This window comes from Bos mutus, chromosome 19 (genome assembly GCF_027580195.1).
Source record: "Bos mutus isolate GX-2022 chromosome 19, NWIPB_WYAK_1.1, whole genome shotgun sequence".
Taxonomy (NCBI): Eukaryota; Metazoa; Chordata; class Mammalia; order Artiodactyla; family Bovidae; genus Bos; species Bos mutus.
In genome coordinates, this window is record NC_091635.1 from 35,090,259 (window position 1) to 35,116,572 (window position 26,314).

At 37.0% G+C, this 26,314-nt stretch overlaps 1 protein-coding gene across 1 annotated transcript in view; it reads right to left on the reverse strand.

Annotated features, from left to right (window-relative positions):
- The window catches only part of SMURF2 (SMAD specific E3 ubiquitin protein ligase 2), a 110,675-nt gene that overhangs the window by 27,427 nt on the left and 56,934 nt on the right, over positions 1-26,314 (reverse strand). Inside the window, exons 2-7 of the mRNA XM_070390100.1 lie at positions 17,016-17,054; positions 11,804-11,912; positions 7,889-8,022; positions 6,922-6,987; positions 4,894-4,978; positions 2,160-2,243 (exon numbers count right to left, since the gene is read on the reverse strand). Coding sequence (XP_070246201.1) covers positions 2,160-2,243; positions 4,894-4,978; positions 6,922-6,987; positions 7,889-8,022; positions 11,804-11,912; positions 17,016-17,054 — 517 coding nt within the window. The remainder of the gene's footprint in view (positions 1-2,159; positions 2,244-4,893; positions 4,979-6,921; positions 6,988-7,888; positions 8,023-11,803; positions 11,913-17,015; positions 17,055-26,314) is intronic.

A 26,314-nucleotide genomic window follows, 5' to 3' on the forward strand; every position in this document is an offset into this window, starting at 1 on the left:
TCCATCCTTCTCCCATGCTGCCTCTGCCGCACCAACCCTCTTCCTCCTCCTCAAGCTTGCATGGTTGTTTTACCTTCAGTGCCAGAGAGCAGCCCTTCCTCCTATTTAGGATGATTTTTTCTCCTATTTTCTCTAGGCCAGACTCTTTTTTGTCATTCAAATCACAGTTTAAGCTTAAATGCTGCCTCTAAGAAGTCCTTCCTGACCGTCAGATCTACTCACCCAGGCATCTGATAGTACATCACCTTTCTTCCTCAGCAGAGCAGTTAATTCTGGTATTTTCCTCATCTGCAACCCTGTTTCTGCCCATCTTCTCCTACTAGAATATTTATTGAGAGAACAGAGTCTGCCTAGTTACCCACCGTATATATTCCTGTACCTGGAACAGTACTCAGCATACATTTAAGAGAAGGAGTTCAATAAATACTGAATGAATAAAGGAAAGAAGATAGTCTGTCACTTCAAAGAGCTTCCAGTCTCTTCTAGGTCAACCAAATTAAGAGGATAATCAAGAGTTAATTTTTAAACTAACATTTACAATCAACTTTATACATGTGAAAATTAAAGTCAATTTTATCAGTTAAATGAGGAAGAAAGGGACTTCACTAAAACACTGACACAAGCACACATTTATTTACACCGAGATATGATAAAAATAGATTCTTCTGACTTCAATATAATCCTTGGCTGGTTAATACTAGAAATAAACTCTCAAATAAGCATTTTTTTAAATGGCAACATAAGCTAGGCTTTCATCCAAGAATCACAGTGTAATAGAGAAGACTGAGCGACTCAATGAGTTAAGCAATTTAATCCCAATAAAATAAAAGTTTTCCAGTGGTCATGTATGGATGTGAGAGTTGAACTGTGAAGAAAGCTGAGCACCGAAGAATTGATGCTTTTGAACTGTGGTGTTGGAGAAGACTCTTGAGAGTCCCCTGGACTGCAAGGAGATCCAACCAGTCCATCCTAAAGGACATCAGTCCTAGGTGTTCATTGGAAGGACTGATGCTGAAGCTGAAACTCCAATACTTTGGCCACCTCATGTGAACAGTTGACTCATTGGAAAAGACCCTGATGCTGGGAGGGATTGGGGGGCAGGAGGAGAAGGGGACGACAGAGGATGAGATGGCTGGATGGCATCACCAACTTGATGGATGTGAGTTTGGGTGAACTCTGGGAGTTGGTGATGGACAGGGAGGCCTGGCGTGCTGTGATTCATGGGGTCGCAAAGAGTCGGACACGACTGAGCGACTGAACTGAACTGATAGCTAATGAGAAGCATTCGATGTTCTATGGGGTCATTCCTGTTCAGGGAGGGAAAAAAAACAGTAGGGGGAGCAAAGCAAGCACTGAGTAAGTACAGGTGGCAAATAGACTTTTTTCTTATTTTGAAAAGTAAAAAAGGAAATCCAGCCACTTATCCTATTCACTTTCAGTTCCTTAGAGAGCTTTCCTTGAAGCTTTCAAAAATTACCTTGCATCCCCCTGTCTTTACACATTAAGCTCCAGGAAGGCCTTTCTGCATTATTCATTGTTATAGCACAGAGCCGAGCATACAACAATTTAGTAAATTCAATGATAGCTGTTACCACTGTCCTGAACACTTTTCATCATGTTCCCCCTTACTTGGCTAAATCTTCACATGCTTCAGGATTTTTAGTTCAGAGATTCTCCTCCTTCAGAGTTTTCCTTTCCAAGTTCTACCATTCCCTTACCCCCGACTCTAAGTCAAGTGCCTCTCCAGATGGTCTCAGACCATCTGGTTCTTCTCTTGGTCACAGACCTTACTGGACACACTATAATCACCCCTTGACAAGACTGAATAAATGGTGATCCCTGTACACATATTTTGTTACAGCCCTTCAATAATGGACTCAAAAAATTTAAGAGTCGCAGGAGTAAGACTTATTTAATGTATTCATTTAGCTCATTTAATAAATATTTACTAAATACCATCACAGGCCATGGAGCTACAATAACAGGATAACCTGCTAAGCAATCTTTATTAAAAATAATAAAGGCATCTGCTGTAAGATCTACTGATCTAGAGCATTTTACACAAAGGAAAGAAATCTGATAAAGCTGACATACAAGCAGAGGGTGACTTCAGGAGGGTGAATAGCGCAGACTCTGGAAAGAGATTCTTATGTTCTCACCGTGTTGGGCGTTCCCACTGCGTAGTTCTTGTTATGTGGTTTAGGTACTGGATTCTTCCAGAGGCAGTTCGCCTTTCTTCCCAGCTTAAATAAAAATATTGAGAGATAAAGCAGTAATAGGAAGCCAGACATGGAGTGGTTTTGGTGCAAGCCACAAGACATTTGTTGTTATGAATCAGCAATGACAAATTGAAAAAATGCACAGAATATAAAAATTGTTTCAACTTATTTTACAACTGTACAATATGTCTTCTGGAATTCTGAAGCTTTTAAAATATTTATTCTGAGGAGTGACTATTTTCCATCAGCCAAACTGAGAATTTTTCAATGATGTAAACAATGCTCAATTATTAATAATTATACTAATTCTCCAGAATTTAGTGGGAGGGGAAAAAAGTCCATACTAAAAATAAAAATTACACATAATTTTAAAAAAATTAAATATAACTAGAAATGTATATAAAAATCTTTCCAAAACATTTAGGCTACCCAAACTAATTTTTTAATCTTCATATTTTTATTTTCTCTTACATATTTTCTATCAAAAGTTATTTATGAATTAAAAAAAAATTTTAAGTATAGCTGACATACAACATTATATTAGTTTCAGGCATTCAACATAGTGATTTAACATCTCCATACACTACACAATGATCACCAGGATAAGTCTAGTAACCTTCTGTAACCAAAGTTACTACAACATGGACCATATTCCTTATGCTGTACATCACACCCCATGACTTACTTATGACTGGAAGTTTTACCTCCCAATCCTCTTCACCTATTTCATCCATTCCCCTCCCTCTCCCTGCCCTGGCAAAGCAATACAGAGTTTGTTCTTTGTATCTGAGTCTGTTTCATTTGTTTGTTTGCTCTGTTTTTCAGTTTCCCCATACAAGTGAAATCAGATGGTATTTGTCTTTCTCTGACTTATTTCACTTAGCATAATACTCTCTAGATCCACCTGTGTTGTTAGAAGTGACAAGATCTCATTCCTTTCTTATGGCTGAGCAATATTCTATTTTGTGTGTGTGTGTGTGTGTGTATACACTGCATCTTCTTTATCCATGTCTCTGTTAATGGACACACTTAGGCTGCTTCCGTATCTCATCTATAATAAATAATGCTGCAACCAACAAAGGGATGCATATACCTGTTTGAATTAGTATTTTCATTTTCTTAGGATAGATACCCAGAAGTGGAATAGCTGAATCATATGGTAATTCCGTTTTTAACTCTCTGAGGAACCTCCATACCATTTTCTATAATGGCTGTACCAATTTACACTCCCATCTATGCCATACAAGGGTTCCTTTCTCTCCGTAACTTCACCAACATTTGCTATTTATCAAACTAAATTTTTAAAAAGCAAAAATTTTACTTCTTCAATCTTATTAATATAACAAAAAAATTAGGTAAGTGACTACAGTAATGTTAATATGCCACAAGCCGCTGGCAAAAAAATAGAAAATAAAAAGGCACTTGCAAGTTTCTCCCCTCCGTGATTACAATTACAGTACAATGATGTGGAGCAAATTTAGAATAATTAGCCTTACACTTTTGTAACCTCTCAATATTGATTAGTTATTTCATCCTAAACTTCTCCCTCAAAAGTACCATAATTTACCTCACATCCATAAAAATTAACAGGTACATCAAGAGTCTAAAATGACCTATAAACAGACTTAAATTATAGCAATTTTTAACAGTTCACACAAAATGAGTAAACATCATAGCCTGGATTTGAAATTTCATGTGAAAATAACTTAAATCAAAATTTAAATCAATTATACATTTTAAATGGATATAACTTATTATACATGTAAACTATACCTCACTGAAGTTAATTAAAAATACTTTGAAAATTAAAAATAAAATGGTAAGATTTCAGAACTAGTATCAAACAAAAATAGAGAACAATGATAAAAGCATAAACTTCGAATCAAGACTTAAATCTGAGTTCCAGTCTGCCATTTTTATGTGGCCTTTGGCAAAATACATATCTTCTCTGAGTCTCAGTTCCTTAAGCCTGTAAAATGCATGAGGGTGGTACAGTAGTAATGGTAGTAGTAACAGCTAATTATTTATTAAGCACTTGCTATATGTGAGACATTGTGCTAAGCGCTCTACATGAATGATTCCATTTCATCCTCACAAGTATTTAAGGCATGTGCACTACCATCATTATCTGCAATATAAACCAAAGTTCACAAAAGCCAAATAAATGGATTAAACTTATAAAGCTGGTAAACAGAAGGGTAAGGATTGAAACCCTAATGGTCTAACTCCAGAATCACATGCTATGAGAATTAAATATTATGCATATCATGTAATGATAAATGATATAAAGTGCTAACACTTGTAGGCTCAATAAATGTTACTATGTTATTGTAATTACTATTACACAAATTCTGTATACCATCCCTTTAAATAGAGCAATGTCTCATTCAGTATGTATATGCCATGTTTTAAATAATTTAATCAAACAAAAAAGCTTTTGTTTTGAATACATAATATTCCCAGTCAAAACTCTTAAGTAAAACAAATGTAACATATCTAATTTGTTCATAATTAATTCATATCTTACTTTATGAATCTGTTGTAATAAGATTCCTCACTAATTTTCTAAGTACAAGGAAAACCAGGACTCTAGAATTGATCAGCAAATTTCTAAAGTGTAAACACCAACTTACTGCTCATTATTTTAAGGCTATCACCAATGAATTTAGCTTACCCATCTGGTAAGTCATTATCAAACAAACGACTGCAGTCCACCACTTGTCCTCCTGTGCCTATTCGGTCTCTGGACTGAAGGCTCACTATTAAACAACAGAAACATCACCAAGAGTCACAGAACTAGAAAGAATTACTGCAATTTACAATACTGCTTTTTAAAAGATAGCTGGCTTATTAGCTTATTTTAATAGTTAAGAATGAACTCTAGTTTCTACTAAACTCTGCAATTTCTTTGTCCATGAGATTTTCCCCTTTAACGTTTTCTACCTTTTATCATGACTTCCCTGGCGGCTCAAACGGTAAAGCGTCTGCTTTTATCATGTTCATGGAGGAGAGTCCATGAACTCCTTTTCTTCCTATCATAATGGGGCAACACAAGTCCATGCTGCTGCTGCTGCTAAGTCACTTCAGTGGTGTCCGACTCTGTGAGACTCCATAGATGGCAGCCTACCAGGATCCCCTGTCCCTGGAATTCTCCAGGCAAGAACACTGGAGTGGGCTGCCACTTCCTTCTCCGATGCATGAAAGTGAAATCACTCAGTCGTCTCCGACTCTTAGAGACCCCATGGACTGCAGCCCACCAGGCTCCTCCGTCCATGGGAGACTCCAGGCAAGAGTAAAGTCCACGAGAGCACTTGAAATACAATACAATGAAAGGTATATTCATGTATTTCACATTTTTGAGTTTTTAACTTCCTTTTCAATCTAAGAATGACAGGAATTATGAATAATACTGTAGTTTAGATACTTCCCTGATACCCACAATAGGGCTTTTGTTATGATGCTACTCTGCTGCTACTGCTGCTAAGTCGCTTCAGTCGTGTCCGACTCTGTGCAACCCCAGAGACAGCAGCCCACCAGGCTCCACCGTCCCTGGGATTCTCCAGGCAAGAACACTGGAGTGGGTTGCCATTTCCTTCTTCAATGCATGAAAGGGAAAAGTGAAAGTCAAGTCGCTCAGTGTGTCCGACTCTTCGAGATCCCATGGGCTGCAGCCTACCAGGCTCCTCCGTCCATGGGATTTTCCAGACAAGAGTACTGGAGTGGGCTCTGGCAACTCCCTAACCATGAACCTAATTCATTGCCTTCTAAATTTAAGTCTTTCAAGTACTTTCTGTAACTAAAACCTCTCTAACAGGTTCATATAACGCAATATAATGCAATTTTTTTTTTAAATATATTTTGGCTGTGCCATAGAGCATGTGGGATCTTAAGTTTCCCAACCAGGGACTGAACCCATGCCCCTGCGTTGGAACCACGGAATCTTAACCACTGGACCGCCAGGGAAGTCCCACATACAATGCAATCATTTTATTCTAAACTCTGCTCTATAATCAAATGGTAAGATTTCAATTGCATATTTCTTTTTAAAGAAGTTTCAAAGGAGCCCATCTCAGTGTCCTATACTATTCTAGGTATCTTGATCAATCTCAATCTATCAATTCTTAAGATAAGATTTCTTATCTTAATTTCTCAGGAAATTTTATATAACAGGGTCAATTCAAGATAACCTCACTAGTCCAATAAGTGCCTATGAGTAACAGAACAATTTTCCCTTTCTCCTATCAGTGCTATACTGCTATTTCTCATCCTATTTTTTTCAGTTAGTAAAAATTATTTTTAAACCATAAAGTATTAAACTGGCTTTTCTTACTCAAAAACTAGTTTGAGAAGATCTTGATTTATCTCAAAGTTTTACTGTATTTGTATATTTTTAAAAAATTCCTTCCTAAAGGATCAATAGTTGTTCACATTAGGAGCATATTTTTTACATTATTTATATTTTGTTCCTTTTTTAAAAAATTAAGTTGGCCTGGACTCTGGATCCAGTATTCAAATAATTTTACATGACTTATTTAATTCTTGCCAGTACAATGAACCTACAAAAGCTACAGTTATAGTACTTTGATTTAAAATGTATTCAGAGTTTGCTGTGCTAAGTTAAGTTGCTTAGTCGTGTCAGACTTAGAGTTTAGGTCAGCTTAAATGAAACCAAAATTCATATAATTTTCAGTGCCACACTTACCTACTATCTGTCCTCTAACTGTGTCATTGTCATTTGGCCCAAGTTTGCATAGATCCAACCTCTGATCTATTTCAAATCAACAACAAAAGGAAAAAAAGTAAGTTGGTATCAGAGATTCTAACATCTATAGAGTAAGAGTAAATTTCTACAATCCATTGGAAATTGGACCAATCATTTCAAGAACTTTTAAGGTTTAATGATGAAACAAATGTTCAAAATTTTAACTGCACACATAATATTAATATAATGTCTCAATGGAAGTTTTGACAAACTTAGATTTCAAGAAACATAATACATGATGCCAACAAGCAGTTATTTTTCTCCAAAAATTTCGAAACACTTTAGTCTAAATCTTAGCTTGCCGCTTAATAGTTTGGTTCTTAAGTAATTTATCCCTAAAGCTTGATTTTTTTCAGGTATAATTATAGTACTATAATTATACCATATATTAAGGATTAAATCAGATAGTTATGTAAAACTCTCAGCACAGTACCTGGCACATAAGAGTCCAAAAATACTAGTTGTTGTCATATTTTTATCTAACCATTTCAAATAACCCCTGCCCCCACACACAACATAAATATTAATAAGAGGGCAACTATAAACTAACAAAAGGGTTTGAGTCAGTTCTGGTACTAATCATTTAGAAGCAACTCACTTCTTCTCTCGTGTCTCATCTATAATAACAGACACAACACTGGCCTGACCAGTTACAGTAAGGAACAATGTCAACCACTGCATGTTGGTTTTACTTTGATTACGGCACTCATAACTGAATTCTTAACATGTTTCATTTCTTTTGAAAAAGTCAACAAAATAAATTCAGACCAGGAATTTTTATCAATGTTTCAGATATACAGGGGAAGTCAGGTTTCGGACCTCTGCCTCCCCCATCAAAATATAGATATACGTATATATATTTAAATTTGTATATTTAAATTTTTAAGAGCACTCGTCATCTACTTACAACCAGTGTCTTTGAGGCGGTTGATGGCATTGGAAAGAAGACGAACACAACCAAGAAATCCAGCACCTTGTTTTTTATGGATCTTCTTGTGATTCCATACACTGATCGTAACTGAATCAGACTTTCCAATATACCTAAAAAAAAAACAAAATGACTGCATGAGTAACTTGGTAACTATGAGTAGTTAATATAAAAGTTTTCTAAGTTTTCTTTCCTTTTTGTTGTAGTCCAAAGTCACAAATGTTTAGAATATGGTTAGATAGCCCGAAATATGTTTGAATTCAATCTATCCACAGGACTGAATTTTTTTTTAAAAAAAGCTCAAAAGTAAAGTCTAAAAAGAATTTTTAATATATTCTTTAACACATTTGCCACTTTCAGATTGAGTAACAATTTTTGTTAATAAAAGAAACTATTTTAGGAACTAGTGTCACAGAACTCTATGGAAGTTTATGATTATTTCTTCCCAAAAACAAAAATCTTAGAAGACCTTTTATCACAGTCACATTTTAAATATATTTCAATGACATGACCTATTACCTCAGCGAATACTCAGTTCATTTTCAAGGGGCATTGTCAAGGCTGACAGACCAAAAATCTGACATACCTGTTATGTTTTAAAATGCTGTAGAACAAAAGCTGATTGTAACGCTTTTCCCCTGCTTCTTTCCTGTATGCAGGCCTTGAGCGAGCAGGACTCTTGCAGATTTCACTTCACTGCCTGCAGACAAGCAGAGCAGGGAAAAGCGTTACTACACTTGTCTGTGCATACACCTGGAAGTGTGGAGAAGCTCTACCACAGCCAATTGTTAACATGGTGTCATCCCATGCGAAAATACAATAAAATAATTGTATCAGTAGAACCCTAAATTTCAATGACTCTAAGAGGTCAAATTTTTGGTCCAGCAACCTTGACCTTAAAGTGTAATTCAGTAAAGCAGTAATATCAGAAAAATTAAAAAAAAAAACAAAAAACCTATACCACTTAAGTAAGGACTAAATCTTTTAAATGAGTAACATGAAAGGCACACTTGAGGCCTTGGATCCAGCTGTGTTAAAGCATGCCTACCCTCCTTTTAATTACGTAAGCTAATACTTTTACATTTTTTACTTTATACTGGAGTATATTTACACTGTTGTGTTGGTTTCAGATGCACATCAAAGTGAATCAGTTATACATATACTCATTCTTTTCCCATGTAGGTTATTACAATAGGTCCCTGTTGAGTATCTATTTTGTACATATCAGTGTGTATATGTTTCATTATGTAAGGCAACACTTTTCAAAAATGAAGCCAATGTGAATTTCATTTCTACGGCTTGCAAATGAAAAAATCTAGACTAAAATATCATTCAGTACACGTGTATCAATTTTCAAATAAACCTAAACAGAGCTTATTCGGTAACTATGTACCTCCATGACATTTAAAAATTCTAGAATCAGAATCAAGTATTAACAAGATAAATCACCCCAGACCAAATATTAAAAAAAAAAAAAAAATCACACTAAAGTCAGTGTCCCAGCTGGCAAGCCTGATACACAGGTATGCTAAAATACTGGTTCCTTGAGGCCTTAAAGCCTACCCATCCACTGGCTTAAGCATCCTGTTGGAAGGCTGGATATCAAAGCCCAGAGAGACCCTGGGAACATATACAAAAAACAGGAAAGTTTCTGTCAGCCTGTATCCTTGAATGACTGTCTCCCTCTGAGACTCCCTGAAACAAGATTATTGTCACCAATCCCTGAAATATTCCCAAATGGTAAGCCTAATATACTCCAATGGTGATGACGAGGTTGAAACAGAAGGAGTAGCGAAAAGTGTTTAAAAGGAATGGAAAGTTAAATCAACAAGTCAATTTAAAAAAGTAAATAAATAAAAGGGATGGAAAGACTTCCTGAATCCCTTCCCCAACCCAGTTCATCCTCAACCATAGCAGCACTCAGAGACAGTAGGCACAGCTGAGGGAGGAGGTGAAATTCTGTAATAAAAACAGGGTATTCAGAGAAGGGATTAATCTAGTGAATGGAGAGACCTCCTAGCATCCTTAAGTCTTTCAGATCCAAGAACCCTTTCAGATCAAGAATATAGCCCCCAGGAAGGAGAAGGAAGAATTCTGTGCAGAAAATGTCAGTTACTCCTGACTACCCTACCAAGCAGGCCAGCACTATCCATGGGCAGATAGTTTCCAATCAATATTTAAGTGCCTCTCCTTGAATATAAAAAGACAGGAACCCAAATCAAACTAACAGAAAAGAAAAAAAGGAAACCTGAGCAGAGAGAGGTTACACAAAAGAAAAAAACTACAATTATAAAACTTCTCTCATTAAAGAAGATACTGCTTCCAGGAAGTAAGAGTAAGTTATGAAAAAGAAACAATGAGAAAGCAAAATGATATTGGAAATTAAAAACTGGAGAGCAGAAATTATATTAAATAGGAATGCTTGAAAAAACAGCCCAAATATTTTGATGTGGACTTTAATTTTTTTACTAGAAGCAAACATTTTTATTATCACTTTTTTTTAATATGGGAGAAAAAAGACAGGACAACTAAATGATAATCAATTCAGGAGAGGTACCATCCAAATAATAGGAGTTCCAGAAGAGGAAAAAGAAATACAATGGAGGAGAGGGAATTATCTATAGATCATTAAACAAACAGAAAAGTTTCCTGTGACTGAAGAGTCTAAGTATCCAGATTAAAATCACAGTAAACACTGAGCACTGTATTTCAAATACACTGTAGGAGAGAGAGTCTGTGAAGTGCTCAATGAGACAGATGGAAAACTAAACAAATGGTAAAGTTAGACAGCTATTAATTTCATAAAAATAAAAAGGTGTCCAGAAAGAAAATACAATCATTGCACACCACATGACTCAGTCATGAATATTTTACATGATAATAGCATAAACAAAGAACAATATGATTTAAACAAGAAGGTTCAAATAACTATATATAGGAGGGCTGGGAGAAGGAAAGGGGCATATGGATGCTGTAGGAATGGGATGAGAGAGATCAGCTGTAAGAGCTAAATGATCTTATATGGTAAAAAAAATTTTAAATAATACCTAATACTAAATAAACATATATTTACATTAAATGCTATAAATAAGCACGATACCTAAATGTAGAAAATTCTACAACGGCCAAAGTTATTGAAAACAGTTACCTTGAGAATTAGAATCAGGAATAAGAATTTTCCCATTAAAAGCCCTACAGTATCATCTGCCTTTTAAAAAACGGTACATATGTTACTATGATTAAAATAGATTTTAGAAGAAATCATCCATATAAGAAACAAAGAGAATGCCTGTGTGTGTACTCCAATGATGATTTCTGATTTTATATTTATAACTGACCTAACCAGATCAAACCAGTCAATCTTAAAGGAAATCAACCCTAAATACTCAGAAGAACTGATGCTGAAGCTGAAGCTCCAATACTTTGGGCACCTGATGCAAACAGCCAACTCACTGGAAAAGACCCTGATGCTGGGAAAGATTGAAGGCAGAAGGAGAAGAGGATGACAGAAGATGAGATGATTGGATGGCATTGCCAATGTAATGGACATGAACTTGGGCAAATTTCAGGAGATGCAAAGGGACAGGGAAGCCTGGCATGGTGCAGTCCATGGGGTTGCAAAGATTCGGACATGACTTGGCAGCTGAACAAACTGACCTAAAGTGAATTAATGCTCTATGTGACTGAAGGGGGGGCTGCACTTTACTGTGCACACGTCTCGTTCTTCATAGGCTTATTAAGGACCCCACATCTTCACACAAGGTTTCGCATCCCTCTGTGACAATCAAATTACACCATGATCAAACTCAGATCATATTCAGTGATTCTTTTCAAAGACTATATCAAATAATATTGAGTCTATGTTTTTATTTCAAATAAACCATTTAAACCTACAGGTCATAATGCTGATTCCATTTTGGATCGAGTGTATTCTTCACAGTATCTGTAGAATGGCATTGCCCAGATCCATCAACCACCACCTTAGCAAATGGATCAGGAAGCCCTGTGGGGGGTGGGGGGAAAAAAGGGAGGGTTTAAAGAATATTTTGACAAGAAGATTAATTATATAAAGACTAACATTTGCTACAAAAGACTTATTCCATTCTTTATAAAAACTTTAACATTAAGCTACAAATGAAAAGTGGTCCATTTTAAAACTAAGATTAAAACTAATTCTACATTAAGTATCAAACCTACATTTTTTTTTCTTGCTCCTGTCTCGAACAATCTCACTTAAACTACCAGTCTAGAGATTATCTTACAATGTAGTCTTCATTCATCTTTACCAGCCCTTTAACCCCTGAGGGGTGAATGCTTAAAGCATACCTGGCTCTCTCAGAGCTTTCCCAAGGTCTCCCTTAGTAGCTCAGTTACAGAAAGAGCTTACTGAAGTTTTGACACGGGAACACAGGCTACCAAGAAATCAAATTAGCCATAAAGTTTTTTACTGAATAACTACCATGAGTTATGACAAACTGAAACAAAAAATTTAACACCCTGCCTTAAAAGAGCTTCCTATCTGAGAATATTAAAACACTATACATTATAAACAAAACAAAAAACCCCAAGAATAAGCAAGTTTTTGACCATACTGATTATAAAGAAAACACTTATAATACCATGTCAGGCACTATTCTAAATGCTTTATGTATATTAAACCTCTTAATCTTCAAAATCATTCTATGGAGTGAATACTACTACTATCTCTATTTTACTGATGAGGAAACTGAGGCACAAAGGGGTTAATTAACTAGCCTAAGGTCACACAGTAGGAGGTGGAGAGCCAGGGTCTGAAGTGTAGACTCTTACACCCAGGCACACAGTCTGGTTCGTAACTTTATGCTCTTTACACTGTATCATACCTCTCATTTGCTCCCTGGTTCAACAGTTGAGTACAAGAGCTCGGAAAAGCAGAACCACCTGAGTCTGAACAGTAGAGAAAGGCTCCCCAACCTACAGCCCATTTTGAGGGCATGGGATTCCTCTGGGGTTTAAAGAACAAACAAAAGGAGCACCAAGCGGGGTATAACAATACTTGAAGGGCTTTGAGCAATCTAATAAAAGCCTTTGTGCTGAAGTGTAAAAAGTAAATACCGTTGGAGAGATTAGACTGATTAGTAAGAAAGGCTTAAAAGTCAGAAAATAAAGGCTTGAAATGACTTAAATAGAAAACGGGGAGCTGTTTTAGATTTTTGAGCATTGCTATAAAAATACTGTCGCATCTGTCTACTAATGGTATCCAGAGAAGGAAAGGTTAAAGGCACAGAGAAGCTGTTCTAACTTTCACACAGTAGGATGAGTAGAATTTTAAAATTCAGGGGAAGAAGGTGGAACTAAACAAAATGTTAGAGACCAAAACAACAATTCAGGAGTTAGACATACTGGGATAACGCAGATTTCCCAGAGACAGCTGAAAATACTAAAATGAAATACTGGTAAGTGTTGATAATTGCAGAAACTTTGTACCTTGATAACTATGCTAATTTTTTAAGTCAAGATATTAATCTGCCAATATTCAAGGCCAGACATAAATCATCTAGCCAGTTCCTCAATTCTATGATTCTGTGATCTAGCAACTTCAAATAAGAGAAGACTAATATTTAGCAGTATTAAGTATTCAAGAAAAACCTTGGCAAGTGAGAGTATCAATCTATTTAACTATATATTTCTTGCAGTTTAGCACTATTCATATTAGTATTTCAATAAAACCTAAGCTTTTGTAAATGCGTCTAATGGAAGAATACTTTCCCCTCTACTTGCAATAATATTAATTTTTATAATCCATTTTATCTGGTTCTTTTGATTCTACTATCTAAACAAATAAACATATAAGTCTCTAAGTAAAAACAAAATTTTAAAAATCACATTTCTAGCTTTCCCTTTAGATGGCCCTTAACTAGTTAAAGAATCAAGACTGAGAAAAACAACTTTTTCACACATAAGTCAGTAGGTGTGGCTTCTAGATCCTTATTTAAGTATGAAAGTCTGAATCTCATCTTCCTATGTTCCTTTCTGTTATATAATACAAAATACAAGCTCTTCTCCCTAACAAAAAAATACCTGGGTTTCAACTTACCTGATTATATTATCCTACAAGAATTTAACATGAGAGTCAAGTTCCCCTAATGCAGTCGGAAGATAAAGTTTTCACAAGTTAGTGAGACCTCTACTGGTAAATATAAAGTGGCTATTTTCTATATTTTAAAAAAATTTCTCAATTCTCCCCATCATTTGAGTCATATAAAATAGCTAAAACTCAGGAACTTCCTCACTACAGTAATGCACTTAATGAGCTTCAAATAATGAGACAAAAATTTCCACTTAAAAGTGAGTTACTTAGCAGATAAAATAAAGCTGTTTTTGATTGGGGTGGGGGAAGAAAAAACATTCAACCAAACATGCTCAAGCTCAATGACTTCCATTTGGCCCTACACAGCACCTTAACAAAGTATCTTACACACAAAGATTTTATTTAAATGTTGCATAAAAGACAAAAAGAACTTGACACTAATAAAAACATTCTTTTAAAAACAAAATGAATATATTCTTTTTTGTAGCTGAGTAATATTCCATCCCCCTGGAGAAGGGAATGGCTAACCCACTCCAGTATTCTTGCCTGGAGAATTCCATGGACAGAGAACAGGTGTATCCATGGGGTCACAAAGAGTCAGACACGACTGAGTGATTTTAATATTCCATTGTATACATGTAGAGGACAAAACAATATTAAAGCAATTATCCTCCAATAAAAAAAGAGGAAAAAAGACAATAACAACAGATACTATTAAAGAACACAATGGATAAATGGATAGATATGTGATGAAGTTAATGACAGAATGTGGATGATGGATATTCATTGTAAAATTCTTTACATGTTCCTATGTGTTTGAAATTTTTTTCTGCCAAAATTTGGGGGGAAGCGGGGGTGTAATATTTTTAAAAGCCAGTAAGCTTGAAAATAGTTCCCGAAGATGAGTTAGCAAAACTTTTCTCAGAAAAGATTATCTCAAAGTAAAGGTAGTATTATCTCAAATTATACAAATTACTCTACAAAAGACAACACACGGCAGTGCATTTCTTCCTATAGTTAAATATATATAATGTCGGCCTATAGTCATGCTTCATATTCAAATTTACACTTTTCATTCCACATGACTTAAATTGATCTACAAGCAAAAAGAACTATATTGCAGTATCAATGATAACAGCATTCTGATCAATATAAACACACTCTCACTCAAATTTAATTGAGAGATTTAGGAACTATCATTCAACTCTTTCTTTGAAATTGATATGGGCAACCCTCAACATATCAACACATCAAAAATAAATGTATCTGTCATAGAGGGAGGACCCTCCCAGCGTGAACCTGGGGTGCTCCGTCCCCAGCTGAGTCTCTCCTGAAGGCCTCACAAACGGGTTTCCTGTTTTCCCACCAGACCATCAAGTGTTTCTTCCAACCTGGGTTTCAAAGATAATCACAGTTTCCTCTAGTTTTCTTATCCCTGAAGCATCCTCACAACTCAAGAATTTTTATCAATTTTTACTGCTTACACCAATAAAAAGGGGAAAGATTTCCTTCTTTTTTTTCACATACAACTTATGAACAGATAAAGATCATGTAATTGATAATAACAGACTCTCAGGGGCTTACAAAGACTTAGAATAAGATTTCTCTAGATTTCCTAGGAAGACTGAGACAAAGATATCTGATGCTTTATTGGAGAAGGTGTGTCTTGGGACTCCAGAGGAAGGAAAAGAATTTGGGAAGGAAGGTAAGGAGACAAAACTGAAGATGTTGTCTTTAAAACCAGAACAGTTGTCCTGGAAGTGGGGGTGGGTAGACAATGCCTTACTTCACTCCCTCTTCTCCGTGTCACCTGCCTAGCCAATCCTACTGGGCACTCTGAAGTCCCACTAGGATAAATCCTACTTCGGATCAACCTAGAGGAAGGTCAAAGGGGTACACATCAGTTTAGATCATCGGCAACAGGGAAGAGGGGGATAGTTCAGTAGCCACTGTGAAGGTAACACTAACTGGGGCAGCAAGGAGAGAGTCACTGGCCCCCCTCCTGCAACATGCTGTAGGGTAAAAAGAATATGGTACATAAATGGAAACTACTTAACCATGTCCCAAATTATCCTGTTTAACTGCTCTACCATATAAGCATACCATAATTTACACAGTTAATGTTATTTTATAAACTTTAAGGTGCTCTTCTAGGAAGACTGAAGTAATTAAAATTTTAAGGGGAATGAATTAAATATGATTTAAAATAGATCAAAAGCTTATTACTTCTTTTAATCAAACCTTGAAAATTAACTAAGTCATATATTAATTAGCATATAGCCAGTTTTTGCTGGCTGGTAGGATCTGAACTTTAAAAATCTAATGAACTTCTCTATTTCTAATTTCAAATATTTTATCTATCAAATTTTGCTGGCTTAGACTTTTTTTTTTTAACAAACAAATTATATGATTTTTACTCAAAAATTTAAAGCCAATGTGAAGTCTAATATTATAGGGTAAAGATTTTAAATATGTGTGAGGGGTACTTCCCAATCCTCCCTCACAGAACTTAATCCTAAATAAAGCCACAAAAAAATATCACAACTGACTGACAAAGAAACTGCAAACACAGTAACTAAATGTCTTTTTTGGAGCCTGAGACATTAGGAGCTTCTATGGTCAAATGAGGCAGAGCTTTCTTTCCTACACTCTGGAAATTCCAAGCAGACTGAATGACTTCACTGCCTTCCAATAACTCCTGAATGCATGGGTAAAATTTCTACAAAATGTTAGGGGGAAAGTGTTTAAAAAATACTCTCAAATCTCTTCTAGAAACCTAGTAGTATGCACACCTTCAGTATACGTTACACACACACATTTCACACAAACACGCTGGGGGCCTCAGTGGATAAAGGGAAAGGGGCTAAGGAGCACAAAATCCTCTGTAAGAAATGTGACGCCAAAAGGCTCCATCAAAGAATTCATAAAACAATAAGTATATTTCTGAACAGAGAAATCCCTAAACCAGACAATTCTGAAAATGCTTTGCAAAAAAATCTACATACAATATACAAGATTTAAAGTTAATTTACTTACGGAAAAAATCCTTTTTCACCAAGTTTTTTGCACAGAGTACTGAAAAAAAAAAAAAAATACATGGGAAGAATTAAAATGGTGAGATTGCACCGTCAAACATTTTGAAACACTGTGAAATACTAGTGAATAATAATTAAACACTAATTATAGCAAGGTATGAAATATGATCACAATCTTTGATTAAAGCTTAGCAAAAGACAGCTGAACCAGTGGCTGCAACTTCAGCAATGATCACCAGTAACAGGTGAGGGCAACAAAGTTTATAAATCTGGTATTCTAACAAAGAACCGATTCCTATCTTCCATCAAGATCTAGTCTCAGAGTAGCTTGATAGCAAGGGAAAAACACAGTTCTAAGGAGGAAATACATACACTGGGATTAATATACATATACTTTAAGGGTAAAATAATTCTATATTGAAAAGGATCATAAGTAAAATAAAGCTTAAATGATATAGATGACATTTAAAAAAAAATAACATCGTTATTTCTCTCCATCTAAACTCCACAGAAACACTGGCTAAATGACAAGAAAGATCGACTCTGTCTTCCAAAAACTAAAAGTTAATGTATCAAGACAGATATCCCAAATCCACATTCTCTGGATTACCCTGCATTAAATGATTACTTACATGGTGATGGCTGCACAGCCTTGTGAATAGATCAATTCTAAAATCACTGGACTGCACATGCTTTAGAGGGATGAATTTTACAGTACATGAATTACATGTCAATTTAAAAACCTCTGCTTATGCAGTCACTGAACTTCTGTAATTCAAACTTGTTATAAGTGAAGGGAAACCACCAATGTCCATATATTTATACTTTAATTTATAAAATATCTATGAAAGTAATGTGTGACTAATTTCTACCCACTTCTACTGATAGTTTAAATGGTCTGTTCAATTAGTTGCACTTATTGGAAGTTTAGTGTGTAAAAATTCACTTAACAAACCTTGGGAACAAGTCTAAATAAACGAATCACTGTGAAAAGTTCAAATAAAAATAATCTTGAAGACAGATGTCACTGACAAATGAATAAAATTATTAAGTAAGCACAAGAAACTGATTTACTAGTCAGAGTCTCTTATGCCCTGTGTTAGAAACAGTTTAAGAACATAAAAACTCAATCATGAAAACCAAGGCCATATTTCAGAATACCAAATCAGAAAGCTGACTGAGGAGAACACCTCCCACGGGACTTCCCTGGGGCCCAGCAATGAAGACTCTGCGCCTCCACTGCAGGGGCTGTGCATTCAAGCCCTGGTTGGGGACCCAAGATCCACCATGCCTTGTGGCATGGTCAAAAAAAAAAAACTTTTTTAAAACAAGAAAACCAAGAACAGGGGTGCTGTTGTCATAGAGAACTTGGAATGTGATATGATAAAGAATTTAAAAAAAAAATAAAACCCCCTCAACTTTTGTTATCATCACATAAACTGAACAGAATACTCAGGATCTATACATACACAACACACACTGTTTAGTCGCTAGGTCTATCCAGCTCTTTTGCGATACCATGAACTGTAGCCTGCTAGGCTCTTCTATTCATGGGATTTTTCAGATTAGAATACTGGAATGGGTTGTTATTTCCTTCTCCGGGGGCTCTTCCCTACCGAGGGACTGAACACACGTCTCCGGCATTGGCAGGCAGATTCTGTACCACTGAGCCACCAGGGAAGCCCATACAGCACATATATAAATTCAAATCATAACCTGCAGTGTTGACAAGGTAGTAGTAATTTTTAAATCAGCATTCTATGATTCAAAACATAAATAACTATACATCCTACTTCAGAGAAAAAAAATACAAGGGAAGTTCTCCAACTTCTTATCACTAAGCCTACAAACACACTGTTTTAACACTCATTCTTTTTTTCTTCCTCCCACTTACCATGTTCACTCCTCTAATGGCATCCTTCCGATCGTGCTATGGATTTCATACCCAACCCATCACTTTCTCAAGAACCTGTCCCCTCACCTCCTCTAGTGATGGCCTCATCAGTATTTACTCATACACTTGCCCGTGCCTCTGCACTCCAGCCACCATCTTAACTCTTTTCTTCCATAACTGAACTACTTTAAAACAGTGTGTACACTTTGTGACTTCACTTCTTTACTACCCACTAACGCCTCAATTAACTGTAGTTTGGCTTCTCCTCTCACCATTGCCTGACACTGCTTCTCCAAAGCACTGGGGACCTAATTACTAAATCCATCCAATGGGCGCTTTTCATTCTTTACTGCACTCGCCCCTGGGGGGCATTTGCCACTACTGACTACTCCCTCTTCTGGAACCCCTCTCTACTTTTGGTTTCTGCTTAACACCAAACATAAAATTTACATCAAGCGTAATTTTTTAAAATTAAGTTATTTTTAATTGGAGGATAATTGCCTTACAATATTGTGTTGGCTTCTGCCATATATCAACATGGATCAGCCATAGGTGTACGTATGTCCCCTCCCTCTTGGATCTCCCTCCCACCTCCCAGCCCATCCCACCCCTCTCGGCTTCACAGAGCAGCGGGTCTGAGCTCCCCGCGTCATACAGCAACTTCCCACCCGCTATCTATTTCACACGTGGCAGTGTGTATGTTTCCATGCTCCTCTCTCAAGTCGTCCCTCCCTCTCCTTCCCGCCTATGTCCATAAGGCTGTCCTCCATGTCTGCGTCTCTCTGCTGCCCTGCAGATACGTTCATCAGTACCAGCTTTCTGTATTCCATTTATATGCATTAACATACAATATCTATCTTTCTGACTTACTTCAATCTGTATAATAGGCTCTAGGTTCATCCACCTCATTAGAACTGAATCAAATGCATTCCTTTTGATGGCTGAGTAATACTCCATTGTGCATATGTATCATAAACAATCCAAGTATAAAATTTACTCTAAGTCTTGTTTGCCAGATCTCTTTCCTTTGCTCCATCCATGAAAGTTGAGGTTCTTCAGAGATGTCCTCACTCAGGTCCTCTTTTACTCTATAACCTAAGGAGCACAGATGTCCATCCTATAAACCTTGGAATTATATGTAAACTGTTACATGCTCAACACAATATTGGCAAACTGAATCCAACAACACATAAAAAAGATCACACACCACGATCAAGCTGAATTCATTCCACAGTCACAAGGATGGCTCAACATATGAAAATCAATCAACGTGATACACCACATCAATGAAAGACCCAAAAAAAGCCACATTATCATCTCAATGGGTGCAAAAAAACATTTGATAAAATTCAGTATCCATTCATGATAAAAACTACAGAGAAAACATATCTCAACATAAAAAAAGCTATTTATGACAAACCCACAGCCAACATAACACTCAACACTGAAAAGCAGAAAGACCTCCTGCTAAAATCTGGAACAAGACAAGGATGCCCACTCTCACCACTTCTATTCAGCCAGCATTGATGCAGATGACATGACACTACTATACATAAAAAACCCTAAAGACACACATAAAAACCACTAGTACTGATAAATTCAGCAAGATATCAGAATACAAGATTGTCGTGCCTAAATCTGTCACATTTCTTTACACTAACAGTGAAATACGAGAAAAGGGCAAGGGGGGAAATAAATCTCTTCTGAAATTGCATCTAAAAAAAAAAAAAAAACACCATAGGAATAAACCTCACCAAGGAGGTGAAAGACTTATATGCTGAGCGCTATAAAACACTCATAAAGGAAATTGAAGATGATTCAAAGAAATGAAAAGGGGCTTCCCTGGTGGTTCGGTGGTTAAGAATCCACCTTGCAATGCAGGGACACAGGTTCAACCCCTGGTCCCAGAAGATCCCACATGCTGTGGAGCAACTAAGTCTGTATACCACAACTACTGAGCCCATGCTCTAGAGCCCATGAGCTGCAACCACTGAAGCTCTAAAGCCTATGCTCTGCAACAAGAGAAGCCAATGCAATGAGAAGCCTGAGCACTGCACCTAAAGAGTAGCCCCCACCTGCTCCAACTAGAGAGTAGCCCCGCTCGCTCTAACTAGAGAAAGTCCACATGCAGCAACGAAGACTCAGCACAGACAAAAATAAAAATAAAGAAATGGAAAGATATCCCATGCTCTTGGATTCAAAGAATACTGTTAAAGTGGTCGTACTACTCAAGGCCATCTACAGATTTAATGTGATCACTATCAAATTACCCACATCACTTTTCCCAGAACCAGAACAAATAAACCTAAAATTTTTATGAAACCATAAAAGACCCAGAATAGCCAAAGCAATCTAAGGAGAAAGAACAAAGGTGGAGGCATAACCTTCCCAAACCTCAAACAATACTACAAAGTTACAGAAATCAAAACAGTGCAGTACTGCCACCAACACACATGGGTCGGTGGGACAGAACAGAGCCCAGAAACAGACCTGCAAACCCAGAGTCGATTACTCCATGACAAGGCAAGAATATACAACGGAGAAAAGACAGTCTCTTCAACAAGTGGTACTAAAAAAACTGGACAGCCACATGGAAATCAATGAAGTTAGAACAGTCTCTCATACCATACACACAAAAAAACTTAAACTGGCTTAAAGATTTAAATATAAGACATGACACCATAAAACGCCCAGAAGAGAATACAGGCAAAGCTTCTCTGACATAAATCAATGGTTTCTTGGGTCAGTCTCCAAGACAACAGAAATAAAGCAAAAATAAACAAATGGGATTGTGGTGTTGGAGAGGACTCTTTGAGAGTCCCTTGGACTGCAAGGAGATCCAACCAGTCCATCCTGGAGGAGATCAGTCCTGGGTGTTCATTGGAAGGACTGATGCTGAAGCTGAAACTCCAATACTTTGGCCCCCTCATGAGAAGAGTTGACTCACTGGAAAAGACCCTGATGCTTGGAGGGATTGGGGGCAGGAAGAGAAGGGGACGACAGAGGATGAGATGGCTGGATGGCATCACCGACTCGATGGACATGAGTTTGGGTAACACAACTCTGGGAGTTGGTGATGGACAGGGAGGCCTGGAGTGCTGCTATTCATGGGGTCGCAAAGGGTTGGACACGACTGAGCGACTGAACTGAACTGAATCAAATTTATAAGCTTTACACAGCAAAGGAAATCATAAACAAAAAGACAACCTACAGAATAGGAGAAAATATTTGCAAACAATGCAACCAACAAGGGCTTAATTTCCAAAACATACAAACAGCTCATACAACTCAGTAACAAAAACAAACAAAAAAACCCAGTCAAAAAATGGGCAGAAGATCTCAACTACAACTAAAGGAGTAGTCATACTACTCCAAATAAGACATACAGATGGCCAACAGACACATGGAAAGAGGCTCAACACTGCTAATACGAGAGAAGTGGCAATCAAAACTACAATGAGGTGTCACCTCACCCCAGTCAGAATGGCCATCATTAAAAAGTCTACAAATAATAAACGCTAGTGAGGGTGTGGAGAAAAGGGAACCCTCCTGCACTGTCGGTGGGGATGAAGTTGGTGCAGCCACTATGGAAAACAACACGGAGGTTCCTCAAAACACAGTGTGGCCACATGATTCAGTAATCCCACTACTGGGCACATATCTGGAGAAAATGTTAATTCCAAAAGATACATGTACCCCAATGTTCATAAAAGCACTACTTATAATAGCCAAGACAAGGAAGCAATGTAAATGTCCATCAACAGATAAATGGATAAAAAAGATGTGATCCACACATACACAGGAATACTACTCAGCCATAAAAAAAAAAAGAAAAACTGCCATTTGCAACTACATGGGTGGACCTAGAGATCACCATACTTCAAGTGAAGTCAATCAGAAAGAGAAAGACAAATACCATATGCTGTCACTTACGTGGGAAATCTAAGACATGATACAGATGAACTTATTTACAAAACAGAAGCAGATTCACAGACGTAGGGAACAAACATGGTTACAAAGGGGAAAAGATTAGGGGAGGGGTAACTTAGGCGTTTGGGATTCAGATAAACAAGGCACTACTGTACAGCACAGGGGACTATATTCAATCTCCTGAAATAAACCAGGGTGGACGAGGAAAATAAAAACTGTTATATCCACGTGTACTCTCCTGGGGAGAAAGTTCATAGTTTTGACAGTCTGACAAAGCTCTTCCTCTCGTCTTGAAAAATAAATTTGATGAGCCATTTTTTCATATGTTCTCCCTGGTCTTTACCATTTTGATGACACCTCAATCTATAAACCCAACCCTCAGCTCTCTCTTGAACTCCAGGTCCACACAGGCACACTAAATACACCCTCAAATAAAAATCACTATCCCCCTTTCCCTCAAACTCCTTCTCCAGTTAACTTTCTTTCAATAAATATCTTTGCTTTCCATTCTATTGCCCTAGTCAGAAACCTCCACAGCAACCTTCACTATACTACCCCCTCCCCACCTCCTGGCAATTACCACTTCTAATCAACTCTGCCTCTGAAATATCCTTCATCTGTCCACTTCTCCCTATTACCAGTGCCATTACACCTGTGCAGACCACCATCAACTACTGTTTAAGTCATTACAACAGCCTCCCAATCAGTCCCCTGCCTTAAGCCCCAACTGCCTTCAATCAGGTCTCCACACTAGACCTAAAATGATTTTTCTAAAAATATTAATTCCTTCCATCCATTTCTCTAATAACTTTCCAAAACATGTGTAAAACACTCAAAACAGTCCTTCCACTGGTGCTCTGGATCACATACCCAACCTCCCACTTTCTCAGGAACCTTGTATCTCTTGTCTCTTCTATTGACCTCCATTCTTATAATACTGCCAAGGTGTTCAGCCCAAAACCTATCTGGCTAGTAAGCCCATCAGGCCCTGGCTCCTGCTCTCTGACCTCGTCTTCCACCACCGCCCGTCCTCTTCAAGCATCCAAGTCCAAGATCCAGCCACACTAAACCTTCACATTCTCAAACATATTCTCTCACCCACAGCCTTCATGTGCCATTCTCTCTCCCCAAAACATCTGCCCCAGGCAACTTCAACTACCCGTATTTAGGTCTCAAAAGGGAAGGAAGCTTTTTAGAACATATTTCTCTCAACCTTTTGCCCACTTGCATTTTCACAGAAGCCCATACTTATCCCAGGCACTTGCCACACGTTATTATGTTTTTCGGTTTAGAATGTTGCTTGTAACTAGAGGTGGTAAGCTCCATTCAGCTGCATCATGTCTGTATCATTTCTTTACAGCCCCTGCACCAAGCCAACACTGCGCCAGACATTTGATGGGCACTTAGTAAAATGCTAAATAAAAAACAAACTCCAAAATCATCTAAAATGATTTCATTCAAAGAGGGACTTGTAATACTATGTGATAGATTACCAGTCTGCAAGTAATCATAGTTTTGGCTTATACAATGTTATTATCATTTCCCGCTATTTAAAAGATACTCATCAGATCATGTTTGACATTTTTCCTTTTAATCACAAGTATGATGTTGCTAATATATGACTAAGTTTTAAAGAGTAACTGAAAAAATCAAAAGAGCAAAGAACTTTAAAGTCAGGTTCAAAGTTTATAGAGAGAAATTTTAGCAACTCTGAGACTAAGGAAGATAACACAGAGAAACAAGATTAATTTAAAACAAAGAAATATCAAGACTGGTCAGAGTGCCAACTTTAACACTTCATTTCAACAGCTCCAGACAACCTTTTAATTATTTACATCCTAGTAGCAAAAGAGTGCACTTGTAAATCTTCAAATGAGATTTTCAACCACCATTTGAGATTCTGGTATTTATTCACATAAATTCATTTTCAGCCCTTGGAGTCTTGGTCCTAGAACCACTGCCCACTGCTCCTTCCATCCTCGGTGCCAATCATAAGAGCTCAGTAAATGCTCAGCGAGTTACTGAATTTCACTAGGACAAACTCCTATTTGTCACTGTCACTAAGGAGGTACACATCAGAATCTCCTGAGAAATATATAGTATTACAATGTGTTTTTATATTTGTAGTGTAATTTTACATTTATATTTGCACAAATTTATATCTGTAAATCACTTTCTATAACAGAAAACTATAGAAAGTTGAGCCAAGACTGGGAATGTGGCACTAGGGAAGGGCAGCAGAGAGGAAGAGCTTTCATTTTTGCTTTATAAATGATTATTACAGGAGAGAGGTAAAAATAATGTTGAGAAACACAGGAACTGAGAAATTATAGGAAGGGACTCGCAGGAGAGAAACCTTGTAAGGGGGTGTGAGGGCCAGAACAAAGGCTAAAGAGTACAGACTTACCCCTAGACAGATATCAATATTTTAAAATTTTTAATGTTAAGTTTTCTCTTGAAATAATTTACAAAGAAAAGTGCATAATTCTTAAGAATATAACTCAATGAACTTCCACTAATTTCTGTATTAAAACATTATACAGGACTTCAGATATTTAACAGCCATATGTCAATTTTGAGTAATGTGAACTACAAACGTGGCATGACGCCAGCACAGTGCCATTACTTCAGATCCCATCAGGGACCAAGCCTCACACAGCCTGTGGATTTACACTAGGTTAATTTTACTAGACTAATATGATCATGCTGCTACCCTTCTCAAATTTCTTCCAAGCATTTGTCACTCCTAAGTCTACACTTCCCAAACCTAAAACCTGTTCCAGCTATTCTACTCTTCAGCAGATAGGTGGGTTTGAAATAGAGGAGATAATCAAAATAAGGTAAGGTCAGCCTGGCTGGTACACTGGTAATTCCTCTCTATTTCACACACAAGTAGATGTGACCATCTTGAGATGCTTAATGAGAACGGAATGCTCCTTCATTCACCCTTTCATTCGCATTTCCTGAATAACTACTTTGTGCCAAGTGGGACGACAGATTCTGCAGATATACAGATAAATAAGACACAGTCTTCTGCCCTCAGAGCTTGCTGGTCAGGTACAATTCAAATATGCTATAAATGCCTTTCTTTGTTGTTGTTTTCTCAAGAAATATTTTTAAATTTCACAAAAATCTTCTTTACTATATTTTATTAGAGGCAGTGATGGAGGAAACCACGTGCAGAAGTACAGATGCAATAAATATTACCATTTAAGTTGATGATTCCTTCTTCTGGTTGGAAAAGCGTTATCTATATGTAACACACCATCTAATAATACCAGAGTACAACTCCCAGCTGTAAAAGTAGAATGCTATTGCTGCTCTTACTGAGTTGTACTCATAATGCATGGCTGCCTATACTAAATCTGAATTAAACTCCCAAATGCTCAGTATCTTCTTGCCAAAAATTCCCCTTCCTCCTCCAGACTGGAATTGCATTCCAATTACACTGCTGATTGGAATGAGGCTGTTTGAGA